Raw genomic sequence first — 15369 nt, 5'->3', positions numbered from 1 at the left:
TTATTTCTAGCTTGTAAAGTGATTGCTTTTTGAAAATCTATTTTTAAATTATTGTCTTCAGGTTGGCTTGTGCTCTTTTGAATGCGTGGTGTAATTTCATCTAACTTGTTTTCATTCCTCTAATTTGTCCTTGTTTCTTGGTGGCCGATATACAGCAGGACTCGCAGTCTTGCCATGTCATATATGTGGTTGATTGACAAGGGGTTTTTTTGTTGATGTTCAGTCTTTACCATATGCCTCTTTCTATACCCTTTGCACCATGCGCCCTACCCCCCATCCTTGCAATTAATTCTAAGTCTGCTTCTTAACCATCTGCCAAATGATGCTTGTATGGAGCATCTGGCTTCTTCTTCAAACCTTGCCAAGCATTCGTTTCAACAGCCTGCTTTTCCATCATTACTTTTAGGTTTCTGAATCTGGATATATACCTCTTTCATATGAAAGGCTGCTATCTCTGGGAAGGTCTTTGCTCCTAGATAATTGATAAAAATTTATTGAATTAATATGGTGAAATACATTTTGACATGCTTTATTGCTTTTAAGTTTCATAATGTTATTATAATACTCAAATGTAATGACATTTTAAGATTTTCAGTACTCTGAAAACTGTATAATCGTGGCAGGCATCTTTTCTCATTTTTTATAGCATCTTTTTTCCAGATTCATAAAATCAATTAATAACAGAATTGGGAAGGAAATCTGGAGGTATTGCCTGTATTCATTATCTATTTTAGAATATACTCTTCCTCTCATTTAATGATAAATTCTAGGCTAAAAATATTTCCCAGAGATTGTTCTTTTGAATATTTTTCAGAAAATAGTTTAGTTTTAAGATTTTTTTCTGTTTTTCACAAACAGAAAATTTTAGGTTTCTCCATTTTTTAAATTTTTGTGTAACACTGTTCAGTTTACTAATCTTTCATTTGCCGTTTATAATCAGTAACAGTCATTTCGTAGTCTTAAATTAGATGCATTTTCAGATTCAAGGATCAAGGATTAGACTGAGACTTCTGTTTTGTTTTGTTTTGTTTTTTTTTAAAACCATCTCTTTTACATAAATTCCTCCTTTATTAGGTTACGGTTGATCAAATGACTTAAATGGAATGTTGCCTAGAGATCTTTTGTTACATGCTTTTGAAATATTGACGAATGCCCTAATCGGCCTTTATGTAAATAGTGCCGAGGCGAACAATTTTCTGTTCTTTGGAGAATGGTAGAAGGTCCCCAAGTAATTCACATTTTCTTAGCTTTCTGGTAAATAAATGCCTGTCTCAGGGATGGGGGACAAGAATTGATTTTGTTAAGTGAAAAAAGGAATTTCTAAATCACCTATTGAATGTAAATACTTATAGTTTCCTTGAATGAGTTCTTGTTCTATTTACCTTTAATGAGAAATGAATTGAATATCTTTATGACAAAATTCCCAGCTGCTGTCACTTCATCTGTCTCTGTCTGGACATTTAGTTTCTCAATTAGGTAAAACCCATCAATGTAATATCAAGGAAGGGGACATCCTGCAGGTAGCATTTCAGAATAACCGTGAAGAATTTCTAGGTTGGTGTCCTTTGAAGGAGCATTTTCAGTGGGTAAACATTCTAGGGGGAGGGAATAATGCTTCGGGAAGAGTATGCTGCTATTGGAGTGTGTTTAAGAGGGTAGATTGCCTTCCTAGGAAGGCTTATGGTTATCAAGTGCTAGGAGAATCCCAGGCCTATCACTGGCCTCCTGCTCTCTGGCCTTGCTAGGAGGAAACCCTTCTGCTGCTTCAAAAGTTGTCTCTGGACAGAGCAGTGCAGCACGCAGAGCACTGGGCTTGGAGTCAGAAAGACCTGAGTTCACATTTGGCCTCAGACATTTACTAGCTCTGTGACCCTGGGCGAGTCACTTGCCTGCTGTTTGCCTCGGTTTTCTCATCTGTTAAATGACCTAGAAAAGGAAATGGCAACACACTTGGGTGTCTCTGCCAGGGAAACCCCAAATGGGGTCAGGAAGAGTCAGACGTGACTGAAACGAATGAGCAGCCGGACTGATTGGCCAGCCTGTGTCTTTGGTAAGAGAAGAGCTGACATAACTAATGTGCTGCTTATTCTCTCTAAAGTATAGAAAAGCTAAAATTTTCTCAGAGTTCCAGCTTGTTTTACTATACAGAACATTCTGATTATATGAGTTATACTGACAAGCTGAAGTCCTAACTTTGATGCTTGCAAGATTATCAGAAACTGACCTAATATGAATCATGGCAGTTGGATCTCTCCAGTTGAAATATAATAGAACTTGCACCTCTACATGTTATATATAATTTTAATTGCCTGTTCTCATTTTGGCTACCTAATTGAGCATAAAAGTTAACTGCTGATGGCATTTAGATTATTTTTAATAGTCAGTTGGTTGAGGTCAATCTTGACAATGGAAATGGCGTGATGACACAATAAATTAAAATGTAATTTTGCTTGTTTTTAGACACTACCAGAAACATCTCTATCAGAGTATGCTGGAAATTTGAAAGATAAGAGTACTTTGGTTTCATCTTTATATAAAGTTATCCAGGAGCCACAGAGTGATGTAAGTAATTTCATTTCTTTAGAAGGTTGTGATACCAGTAGTGATGTGTTTTGGGGTCAAATTTGAATCTGATGAGAAGTTAGTAGTTGACATTACTGATAAAATGTAGCTTTGAAAGAGAACCTGGCTTCATCTTTGTCCTTACATTCTCAGCATCTAACTCAGTGCCCATTACATAGTAGGTGCTTCATTAAAGCTTGACAGGCAGTTGATTTGGTTTGACTCCGACTTGTGTGCTCTTTCCTGAGGCTGCAGCCAAGGCCAGCTGGGTTTGTTCACATCATTAGTTTGCTTGGAGTTTGACCTTTGCTAACCCCTGCTGTCTGCCTTTGAACTTGCTGAACTGAGGCAGGTGCAAAGCCCTGTCTGATTAGACTCCTGCGAGACTTCTCTCATCCATCCCCTTCCCTCTGTGTCCATTCCAGTAACTTAGTTTGGACTGTAATGACCTCTCACCTAAGTGAGTGTTGTAAACCTGGGAGTCACCTGCACATGAGCTAAGCACTTTACAAATATTATCTCATTTGATCCTCACAATAATCCTGGGAGGCAGGTGCCGCTAGTATCCCCATTTTACAGATGAGAAAGCTGAGGCAAACAGAGCTCAAGTGATCTGCCCAGACTCACACAGTCGGGAAGTATCTGAAACCAGATTTGAACTCAGGTCTTCCTGACTCCAGGCCCAGCTCTATCCACTGAGCCACCTAGGGTGTGCCTATGCCTATCCATCCCAAATGTTCGCACAGACTATTTGTGCCTAATCTGTGGTAGAACATTCTGAGCTTGTATTGGTCTGATTAGCCACAGATGGACACATCATTTTGGTCCTTTTCCAGAATAAAAGACAACAACCACCAACCAACCAACTAACCATCTATTTACATGATCCCTGCCCCCTGCCCCATCCCTTTTGAATGTAAGCTTCTTGAGGGCTAGGATCTTTTTGGCCTCTTTTTATATCCCCCATGGTTAGCACAGTGCTGAGCACATAGTAAGTGCTTAATAAATGCTTGTTGACTGACTGACTGACTTGGGATGGATTGACTAGGCTTGTTGGGCCACCGTTAGCAGCGTCTTTATTCTGAGCTGATTGTGTCTCTAGCTGACTCTGGCAGGTCAGTACCTTAGTAAGGGCTTGTGAACTTCGAGTTTAAGGATTGCTAACCCACAGAGTATCCAAGAACTGGGCGGGGTTGCATTCTTGGGGTGTTCTCCTTCAGCCTGCGCTCCTTGCAGCTTTTCATGGGCTGAAGAGAATAATTTTGGGGCTTTATGGTCTTAGTTTTGGTTTTTTGGGGGGAGTGTTAGACAGAGGGAAAAGACCTTGGAGGCCTGGCCTTTGATTTTAGCTTGAAAATTCCACAAGTTCTGCTTCCAAATGTCAATCTTTTTCTTGTAGTGTATTGCTCGAGCAGGGAAAGCCCTTTGTTCAGTAACGATGCCTGTTAACTCTGATCATCTCTGACTGTGCTCTCCTTTCTCCCCAGTTGCTTGAACCTGTGTGTCACCAGCTCTTTGAGTTCTACAGAAGTGGAGAAAAAAAGCTTCTACTCTTCACACTGCAGTTTCTCCCAGAACTGATGTGGTGCTACTTGACTGTGTCTGCCACCCGGAAGCGGCACAGCACGGGCTGCGTTGAAGCTCTTCTTTTAGGCGTTTACAACTTGGTTTGTATGAAGATAATGGCCTATGCCCAGAGTGCACAGGGGAAATCACCACCTTCCAATGGGTCATTTTTTCCTCTTTGAGTTTATTGTCCATCTTTTCCTCCTTTTTTTGAGACCAGCTTTATTTAAATGAACATAGTTGCAGACTTTCTTTTGTTTTACTTTCCCAGCTGTAAGGTGTATAAGAATTAGTTTCAACTCATCTTTTTATTTTTCCATTCTGAGCACATCGAAACTTAATATTATAATGCAAATTGTAAACTGGTGGGTTATTTGAAAGGTAAAAGAAAAAGAATTTGTATTGGCCCTCAGTTCCCTTTGCTTTTATAGGGAGAAGTGCAACAGAGAGTGCCAGGAATCACCATTGTTTGATTGTCTCAAAACATGAACTTCACTGTAGTTAAACTAAATGTGACCTCGATGTTCTGCCAAACTGGCCTTGCTGTTTCTCACCCATCGATGGCACTTTGTGCCATGGTGACATGTTTTCCTCACCCCTGCTGCTTCCATTGAGGCTCAGCAGGAGATTAGGGAAGAGATGGAGGCCAGATATATAGATCTGGGAGTCATCTGCATAGAGATAATAGTTAAACCCTTGTGGTTACCAAAAGAAAGAATAGAGAGAGGAAAAGAGGGCCCAGGACAGAGCCCGGGGGAACACTCACAGAAAGTTGTGTTATATAGGATGAGGCAGCAAAGGGGACCAAGAAGGAGTTGCTGTGCTGGGAGGAGAACCAGGAGAAAGGAGGGTTCCAAAAACCCAGAAAGGAGAGAATGTGTAGGAAGAAAATGGAATCAGCAGTGTCAGCTGCTTCACATAGATCAAGAAGGACAAGGCCCAAGAAAGAACCATCAAGCCTGGCAACTAAGAAGTCATGATTTACTCTGCAAGGGCAGTTCTAGTCGAGTGATTGAATTAAAAGGCAGAAGCAAGGGGTTGAAGAGGAAGTGAAAGAAAGCGGACATTGCAAGTGTAAACAGCTTTTTCCAGGGGTTTGGCAGAGAACAGAGAGAGACAGTTTGCCGGCCTGAGGCAGGGGCAGGGCCTAGGGCAGGAGGAACCAGTAGCCAGGGAGAAGTTAAAGATGGTCCACATGGCTGCCTCAGTGATGAACCTCAAGCCACAGGCCTGACCACTGTAACTTTGTCCTGCTCAGTAACTCCAGGATAAAATAGAAACCCCACTACTTGTCATTTAAAGTCCTTCATAATCTAGTTCTAGATTGCGCAGCTGAATGGCACCACAGTGCACAGAGTGCCAGACCCAAAGTCAAGAAGACCTTAGTTTGAATGTGGCCTTGGACACTTAGTAGTTGTGTGACCCTGGGCAAGTCACTTAGCCCTGTTTTCCTGAGTTTCCTCATCTTTAAAATGAGCTGGAGAAGGAAATGGCCAACCGCTGTGGTAGCTCTGCCAAGAACCAACCCAGTTGGGGTCACAAAGAGTCACACACAACTGAAATGACTGAACAACAATGAACAGAATGGAAAGCAGGAATTTATATTTGCTCTTAGAGGTAATAGGGAGCCAACTGGGGTTTATTGAAGAGGGAATTGCCATAGTAAGATGTGTACTTTAGGAAAGTCACTTTGGTACCTGTGTGAAGGATAGGCTGGAGTGAGGAAAGACAAGGCAGGGAGACCAAAATAGGAGGTACTTGTAATAGTCCAAGTGAGAGGTGATGCTGGGAGAGGAGAGAGGAGAGCAGGGATGCACAGTGCCTGGTACATGGTAGGCACTAGGGAAGTGCTGGCTAGAATAATAACAACAGTTATTACTGTTATGTCATCATCATCATCACGAAGATAACAAGATTTGGCAACTTCCCAGATAGCTGAGGGGATGGAGAATGAAGAGTTGGGGCGAACGCCGAGGCTGCAAACCGAGGAAGCCGGGGAGCTCCAAAGAGGCGAAAGAGAACAAGCTCGATTTTAGACATGCTGGATTGGAGGTGTGGGTGGGGCATCTAGTTTGAAATGTGCTGAAGGCCGATCGAGATGGGGGACTCAAGCTTAGGAGGCAGACTGGCAGCAGTTCCACACATCTGGGAGTCATCTCACCCGAGGCGGTCATTGAGCCAGTGGGTATGGGGGAAATGGACAACCAAGAGAGTAGAAAGAGAAGAGGGCTCAGCCTGGAGCCATGGACAGCACCAACACTTAGACTGTTTGGTGTAGACAAGAGCCAGTAAGAGATGCTAAAGGAGTGACCAAGTTGGAAGAGAACCAGGAGATGGTGTTACAAAAGCTGAGTTAAGTCAACAAGCATTTATTAAGTGTGTGAGTAAAAAGAAAGGCAAAAACAACTCCTCTCCCCAAGGAGTTCCCATCCTAGTGCGGGAGAAACTTGCGAACAACTCCGTGCATCTATGATGTACAAGGTAATTTGGAGGTCACCTTAGAAGGAGGGGACTAGCATTGGTGGGGACCAGGAAGCCAGAAGGTTGAGTCAAGGAGGGAGAATATTCTAGGCATGAGGGATAGACAGTGAAAAGGCATAGAGAAGAGAAATGATCCAGAAGGAATGACCAGCAAAGGGCTCAAGAAGGAGTGAGGGAGAGGGATGTTGGCAAGTGTTGGCAAGAAGAGAAATAGAGAGTGGGAGCTAGAGGAGGATGGCAGACCCCAAGAAAGATTTTTTAAGGATGAAGATTTAGAAGTATTTATTTGTAGGCAGCAGAGAAGAACTTAGCATATGGTAAGAGCCTAAAGATGAGAGGGGGGAAGAGGGTGATCTACTGGAGAAATGGAGGGGAGGGTATCAAGGGCACATAGATAGATGTTGGCCTTGTTGAGGAGAAGGGCATTATTGGAGACTGGGGGATGATGTCAAGGGACTGTGAGATAAAAGGGGCAGAAGAAGGGAACTCACCATGAATCATGTTTATTTTCTCAGTATTATCAAGGTCCCCAGATTATAGGGTTGAAGAAGAGGGTGTGTAGGAGGTTTGAGGGGAGAATAAAAGGTTTGCAACAACCTCTTTGAAGAGTGGGATAGAGAATCAGGGAGGAGTAAAAGGATCGCCTTGCTTTTGTGAGGACCCAGGTGATAATGTCTAGCATTTAGGGTTAGAGCCAGCCAGCTCTATTGTGACTTCTTTAGCTCTGTTCAGTAGCATGTGAGTAAGCATAAAGGAGACAGATGGTGGGAGGAATCCAAGATTGGGGTTTGGCAAGGGATGAGTGGTGAGAGAACAAGGGAACGAGGAATTTGAGAGTAGAAGACAAATAGTTGAATGTGTTATCTCTAGGGTCAAGATTGGGAGGGGAGGAGAGTGAAGATAGAGGAGGGGTGGTGACCTGAGAAAAAACTGAGGTTGAAGGAATTGGGATCACAAAGAGGCTGCAGAGAGCTAAGACATATGAAGAAGTGGGTGATCAGAGATTATAATCAGCTTGAGGAATGTCAGAGCTTTTGGCTGGGGAAGGTGATGGCCAGATGTGAGGTTTGACTATCCTTGTGTGTGACCCTAGTGGAATTGAAGAGGAGGGCATGGGCTTTAGAGTATTGATATAAGCAGCAATAATTTAGCTAAGTTGAAGTGTTCTATTATGAGGGCAGGAGTTAGGCCCTAAAGGAAGACAGTGAGCCTGGGCTTTGGTGGGCTTCAACTCAGTATGAATCAGTAGTGTCACGGGGTAGCCAGAAAGGCAAAGGTTATCATGGGCTGCCTTGAGAGGCTTTACTTCAGAGACTGGCCTAAGGAGAACATTGGACAGATAGCAGCTGCAGTGCCATGTCTGCCATGTCTGTGTGCCACATTTGAGGAATGTCAGTGATAAGCTAAAATGAAAGTTCAGAGGAAGGCGATTACAGCATGGACATGCAACTTGAGTTTTTGCCAAATGAAGATCATCTGAAGGAACTGGGGACCCTTGACTGGGAGAATCCTGGTTTGTCGTGATGCCTGTCTTTAAGCATTTGAAGTCCTGTCATCTAGAAGAGGCTTAACCCTGTTCTGCTTGTCCTCAGAGAGCAGAGCTCGAGCAGTATGGCTGCAGAGGCCAGGTAAGGCTGTCGGTCAGTTACCCCGAATTGGGTTGGGCTGCTTGTCCTCACAGGAACTCTTCAAGCCACTCGTTGGATTTGCTGTGTGGATGCTCCTTCTACCTCTAACATTTCTGGGATTCCAGCACATTGAAGACATCTTCTGTGGAGATGTGGAGACAAGATGGATGGAGACAGCCGCAGGGTGTAAAGGAATGGCCACATCAATGACCCCACTCAGTCTTTCCAGTTATAAGGGTTGTAGGATGACTGGACATTTCCAGTATGATGCCTCTGGCTTTCCAGTGTGATTTTTAAGTCTTTCCCTTTTTTTGTGCATAAATAAAGTATTCTACAGATCCATGGATTGTGGGCATTTGAGAGCCTTTCTAGGGCAATGCAGTCCTTACATACTGGATCATACTTTCCCAGATTCATCAAAATCTGGGCTACTTCTGAATTTTGCGTGAATTATTTGAACAGATTAAACTTTACCTGGTCGCCTGTTTTTCTTTTGTGTTCTCAGTTTTCTGCAGTTATGTAATTTATAAGGGAATTAAGAAAGCTTCCAATCTTCCTCCTTCCTTTAAAGAACTGCAGATTATAGCTACTCTTCAAGGCCTGTGATTAGCTTGTCAAGTTTCTCTAACTTGTTCATTAGCTATTTTATTTTAGTTGATTTAGGGGGAGAAACAACTTTACACATGTTACATGTATTAAATCAGGAAAATATAAGTTTTTGAAATGCATTGCATATTTTAGTTAAATCCAACAAATTGAGTGATTGTTTCGATACTTTAAGAACATAGGAATACGTATGCAAGTTCCTAATGGTTCTATTTCTCTAGTTCAAATTAAGTTTTTCAATATTTTTGGTTATTTAAGCCAAGAATATAGAGATTCCATGTGTCTTTATATGTATATTTGTCTTATAGACTTTAATTTACATGTCAGTTTATTCTCTTTTTTTTCTGTAGGAAATAGTTGACAAACAGGGACATAACAAAGTGTTGAGTTTTACAATCCCATCTTTATCTAAGCCATCAATATATCATGAAGTAAGTGGCATTGATCAAAGTGAATGTAGTGGGCCTGGCCCATTAGGTTTTCCATTCCATTGATATTTCTTGGTGGACAGGAAGGAGATGGGGCAGAAAAGAGGAACTCATCAGAATAGACATGAGAAGAATGCATTTGTATTGGTGCTTTGCCCTGGATGAAATGCTCTCCGAGTATAGCTGTCCTTTCTTGCTGTATGTCCTCTCCCCAGTCTCTCCTGTGTGTCCATCCAGCCATCACTTTGTTGCCTAATTAATCTGCATAATGCACAGACATACTCCTGTCAGTCTACTACTCACATATGTAACATGGCTTCTGCCCAGAGTTAGCCTGGCCCTTATGGCTCGACGTCGTATTGTTCCAATTGTCCCCCAAACATGTTCTCTCCCTCAACCAAACCAAATTACTCCATGAATAGGCCATGTGTGTTTTGGCCTCTTTGACTTTGATCTCACCATTCTTTATGCTTAGAATTTTCATTCCACCATCCTCATCTTTTGAAAGCCAATCTACCCATCAAGGCCCAGGTAGAATGCTTTCTCCATGAAGCCTTCCCTGGTTCCTTCCTTTCTTCTCCCTCCAACTGGAAGTTGTCTCTTTCCATATTTCAACAGTTTGAGGAACCAACAAAGGGAAATTCTATTTTGGGTTTGCTTTTCATCATTCAGGAGGGATTACTTGCTGGTGGTAGAAATGATGGGAACCCTGAAGGAAAGTGACCACTCCTTCTTAGAACTTTTAATAGAGTAGGAAAGGAAATTTGAGAATAGAGTGACATCCACTTGAATTTTAGGAAAGTAGATCTCAAAGTGTTCAGGATGCCTAGAATGCCATGGTCTATAATTCTGTGGAGGAAGGCAGTGTAGGATGAATGGGAAGTTCTCAAACATTAATTCTGAAGACCTTAAAAAAAGAAACAGTTCCACCGAGGAAGACAAGATGAAGTTAATTATTTTAATAGACTAATATGAGTTCACAGAGAACTAAACAATCAACTTAGAATTTAAAGAGATGTGCAGCATAGTCTCATATGAACTTCCTCAGGAGGATGAAGGTCAGAATGAGCTGATTGTTGGGAAGGAAAGCTAAGAATACAAAACAACAACCACTACCACCACCACCCTGTTTTGAAAAAATAAGTGGCATCCAAAATAGAGCTGATAAAACAGTAATGACCAGTGACAGAGAGGACATTGAGGACTCTTTGACTCTTGGCTGCTATACTCTCTCTGCCACTGGAAAAGATGGGGAAAATGACCACTAGGAAGCTGGTAGCCAAGATAAGGAGTTAACTAGTCCCTGTCTTCCCTTGATGAGGTCAAGTCATCTAGGCCTTCTTAGCCTACCAAAGAACTGGAGATGTGATTGTTTAATATCTCTCAGGGATATTTGAACGATCATGAGGAACTGGAGAGAGACTGTAGAATTAGAAAAGGACAAGTATTGTCCCTTTGCATGTTGGAATGTTGGTCTTCGAATTTTGAGGTCTTCTTGTTCCCCATGAGCTTTCAGGCATCATCAGTAATCACAGGTATCATTGACTTAATTCCTTGCCAAATTCTACAGCAAACTGTTAAGAGATAGTCAGGGAACACCTAGAAAGGGAAGTGGTCCCCATAAAGGGCCAACAGGATTTCTGGAATGACAGGTCACAGCAGAGTGACTTACATTGGTGGCTCAGAAGACCAGAGATAGAGCTGGCCCATATTTTCAGCAGACCATTTTATAAAGTCTTGCTTTATGATGCTAACCTTCTGGAAAACATGAAAAAATATGGGTGAGATGATAGTACATTTAGGTGGATTTAGGTGAGTTTTGCATTGCTGGACCCTAAGACGAGTCATTAGTGGTTAATCAGTATAACATGCAGGAGTCCCCTGGTCTTCAGTAGAATGCCTCAGACATCCATGCTCCTAATTTTTATCACATAAGTGTCATACTTATCCAATTCACGGATGAGCCAAGCTTAGAAAAAGAATAGCTCACACACTAGATGACAGGATTCAAAAACTATTGGTAGGTTAGAAGCTTTGAGCCAAATCAATTAAGATGAAATTTAGTAGGAATCAGTGTAAAAATCTTATGCTTGCATTCAAAACAATTAATTTTCCAAGTACAAGGAAAGGAGGTGTGGCTGGTTCTGCTTGACCCTAGAAGACAGAACTAGTGATGAGTGGCGATCCAAAGGGACAAATTGAGGGTTGGCAGAGGGAAAAACTTCCTAACAATTACAGCTCCTGGGAAGTAAAATGGGCTGCCTGCCTTGGGAGGCAGGGGCTCTGCTCATCAGAGGTCTTTGTGCAAAGCCTGGATGGCCATCTGCCAGGTATGCTGCAGAGGGAATCTTTGGTCACCTCCTGGATACCCTCTGTGGCCCCATCCTGCCATTCTGTGATTCTCTCTCCTCTCACATCCCTAGTCATGAAACTTGCCATGTTTTGGTTTTGCATCAGTTCTGTGTGCATGTAGATTAGAAGATGTAGTAGATTAGAAGCTTCCTGAGGCCAGCCGCAGTTTCTTAGTTAGCTTTGTGTCTCCCTCAGCATCTAACAAATGGAACTTAATAAATGTGGCATTACCCTCAGAGGCTGCGTGGTGGAGGGGATTAGGAGCCGACCTCAGGGATAGGAAGCCCTTGCTTCACATCCTGCCTTGTACCCATACTGACTGATGAAGTCACTTCAGGTTCTTAGGCTTTAAGTTTCAGAGAAGGTGCTGACTTGCTGTGACAGAGGGGACTCCTCCCAGGAGCCCCTTCTGCTCTGGCAGGATGAAATTGGAAAGTTGATAGTGACAAGTTTGTTTTGAAAAAACTTAGCTTGCATATTTTCTCTCCATACTCTCCAATTTTTTTTTTTTGCAATTCTATATACCATTATACTAGATTTTTTAAAAAACAGGAATCTTGTTGCCTTTTTTCATTTTTTTTTCTCTTACCATAATCACATCCTAAAACACCTCCCCTAACAGAAGTAAATGCCCTTCCTTAAAAATACACCTACCAAGAAAATCCAAGCTGCCACCTCAGCCCCAACAGACCTCACAATTAGACTCCCCATTGGGAGTCATTGCCTCTCTCTCTCTCCAAAGTAGGGTGTTGCATTTGATTGGAATTTGGTTCACTTTCTTTTTTGTTCTCGTTTACGTTATTGTAGACATTGTCTGAAGTGGTGTGCTTCTGCTTTTATTCTCCCTTCATTAGTTCATATAAATTTTCCTGTGTTTTCTCTGAACTTCTCATGTTAATAATTTCTTGTGTCGTGTTCCTAAATCCTAATTATGTTAATAGACCACATTGTGTTCTGCTCTTTTGCAGTTCAAAGGCATGTACTTTTTCAGCTTTTTATTATTACAAAAAATGCTGCTATTGATATTTTGGTAAATATGAGGCCTTTCTTTATGTGCTTGACTGACCTCCTTGGGGAATATGGATGATGAGGTCAAAGGGTAGAAAGAGTTTAGTAACTTTTCTTGAATAATTTAAATTGTTTTCTAGACCAGCTATACTGAATCACAATTCTCCCAAGAGTATATTAGTGTGCATGTCTTCTCACAGGCCCTCCAACATTAACTTTTTTGATCTTTTATCACCTTTGTCAAATTGATGGTTTTGTATATTGAAGCAGTTGAATTTTATCAATCTGGAATTTTTTGTTAAGTCTTATAGTTTGGTTTTTTTGTTAGTCAATGTCAAAGAAGATTTAAAAGTAAAAGATTAATAATCAAATTATGCACTTATTTTTAATATTCAGTATGCCTATTATGTTACCTTTCCTTAATGACATATTTTCCAAGAGCACTTGTTGTGATTGCTTTATTCAACTATGTTTTTTCTTTAGCCTTCCAGCATTGGTTCCATGGCTCTGACAGAGAGCGCTTTATGCCAGCATGGTTTATCAAAAGTTGTTTACAGTGGACCTCATCCTCAAAGAGAGATGTTAACAGCTCAGAATAAGTAAGATTGAGAAGTATAATTTGTTGCATAAAAGTTCAGAGAATTATTTTACATTAGATTTACAATTTGTAACACATTGCGTGCTATTAATTTGAACAGATGACTAATTGTAAGGTAAAATCCACTTTAAGTCATTGATTGTGCTCTTGTTTCAGAATTCATCTGGAAAATACTAATTTTAAATAATTGTCATAGTTTTTGTTCACTCTCTTAAGAAAATTAGCACTAATTTTTAAGAGTTTCAATTGCTATTGAATTACTATTTATTATGTATTACTTGATTTGTATATACAATATATATTATATCTATATTATTTATATAGATGTAATTTATTATGTATCACTGTTTATTCCTTCCTTTTATTTTTGAACACAGATGTAAAGCACTATATAAATGCTAGCTACCACCATCATCATCATCATCATTAAATTGGAATTAAGATTTTGTGAAATCTTTTTTGTTTTCTCTTTAGGTTTGAAGTGTTGACATTCCTTTTATTGTGTTACAATGCTGCCTTAACCTATATGCCCAATATCTCTCTTCAATCGCTGTGTCAAATTTGTTCAAGGTAAATTAAAAACTGAATATCAACTTTTACTTGATATCCTTACTAACTTGTTATATTTGCAATAACTTCCTTGCTATGCTTTTTCTAACACTTTAAAAATTAAAGTTCCAATAAGAAGAATACATTTAGCTAAATAAAGAAAACATACCAAATATATAAAAGGGTTGACAGTGCTTAGCACAGTGCCTAGCACATAGTAGGCTCTTAACAGATGTTGATTTGATTGAGTGATTGTCATATTCTCTTAGTAATTTTTTTGATCCATATTTGTGCTTGTTAGGAGCCATGATATAAGTGAGAATGATGGGTAATGGCTGAGTTTTGTTTTTTTTTTAAAAACTCTTCTGCCAATTAGAGATCTTTGGGGGTAAGAGTGGGGAGAATGCTTTTGGGAGCTATGCTTAGCATGGTGCTGTAGTGGGCACTTCATAAATGCTTCTTGATTTGTCTTAACCTGGAATCAGTGAAAGTAAGTTTAAGGAGTTAGAGAATAATTTGGATCTTGGGAATTCTTTTGGAGGCAGTGGAGTGTTGGGAGCTAGCCAGAGGGAGAAAGTGTTGGCCAGCAGTAAAATCCAGAGAAAGCAGACAAGGAATGGGAGGATCAGAGGAGAAGGCAGAGCAGGAAGTCAACGGCCAAGAAAAACCAAAACTCTTGGGAGAAGTTCACTATGTTTTTAGATCCATGCCTTAACTTTGTTGACTCCTCAGTTAGAGCTTAATTATGTTTCCTATTCCTAAAAATGATACTGAAGTTATGTAGTTTCTTTATGTCAGTATTTCTAGGATCCATGGCTTGTCAGTATGGAAATTCCTTCTAGACATCACCTCTAACATAGTAGAGAAGTAGGGTCAATTGTTTATAGTTCTGAGAGTCTGTGACTTGTCCAGTGTCACAGGACAGGTTTGAATTCAACTTTCTTGACTCCAAATCCTTTATTCTGTCCCCATTCTATGCTATATAATAAGATGAAAGCAGGTCAACAAATATCCTCAGCATTGTGTGAGTCTCCCTCTGTTTACTTCTTTGACTTTGAAGGACTTAGGGGATTCAGTCTTTCCCCAGCTCTTTCCCCAACCCAAACTCTTAGCAGTAGCACCAAGCACTTTTCGTCCTTGTTCCCTAAGGGTGTTCTGACTGTCTCTGTCCCAGTGCCTTTGCCACTGCCCTGCCTGAAATGCTTCCCTGAAGGCACAGCTAGGGTCTTCTTTGCTCTCCATGAATCTTCTCTGACAAGCTCACCGCTATCCTTTGTGAGGTCTAGCTTGGGGCTGTGCCCATCCTCTGCTTTGTTCTGAGAAAAGAGCCTGGACTCTGCATTGGATGTCTGAGATCTCTAAGCAGGTGCAGGCAGGACTACCCTTGGAGCAGTTTTCTAGTCTAGGGTTCAGAATCAGGCCATTTTCACATTAACAACGAAAACTTTTTTGGGGGGGCTCTGCTGTTTTTCTGCATACAGCAGCCCAGTCTTTCACATCTGGCAAGTCCCAGGGAGATGATGTTGGGCATCGGGCCTGGCTCATCAACGTCTTTTTGTGCCTAGGGCCTTCCGCAGTATCTGCCCCATGA

At 41.1% G+C, this 15369-nt stretch overlaps 1 protein-coding gene across 3 annotated transcripts in view; it reads left to right on the top strand.

Annotated features, from left to right (window-relative positions):
• Positions 1-15369, top strand: part of FAM126A (family with sequence similarity 126 member A) — a 100223-nt gene that overhangs the window by 54451 nt on the left and 30403 nt on the right. For all 3 annotated transcript variants that reach the window (XM_036760220.1, XM_036760222.1, XM_036760221.1), the window contains exons 3-7: positions 2461-2562; positions 4050-4229; positions 9194-9274; positions 13115-13230; positions 13704-13799. In XM_036760220.1, coding sequence (XP_036616115.1) covers positions 2461-2562; positions 4050-4229; positions 9194-9274; positions 13115-13230; positions 13704-13799 — 575 coding nt within the window. The remainder of the gene's footprint in view (positions 1-2460; positions 2563-4049; positions 4230-9193; positions 9275-13114; positions 13231-13703; positions 13800-15369) is intronic.

This window comes from Trichosurus vulpecula, chromosome 5 (assembly GCF_011100635.1).
Source record: "Trichosurus vulpecula isolate mTriVul1 chromosome 5, mTriVul1.pri, whole genome shotgun sequence".
Lineage (NCBI taxonomy): Eukaryota > Metazoa > Chordata > Mammalia > Diprotodontia > Phalangeridae > Trichosurus > Trichosurus vulpecula.
Note: the sequence above shows the minus strand (reverse complement) of the source record. Positions and strands in the feature narration are given on the sequence as shown.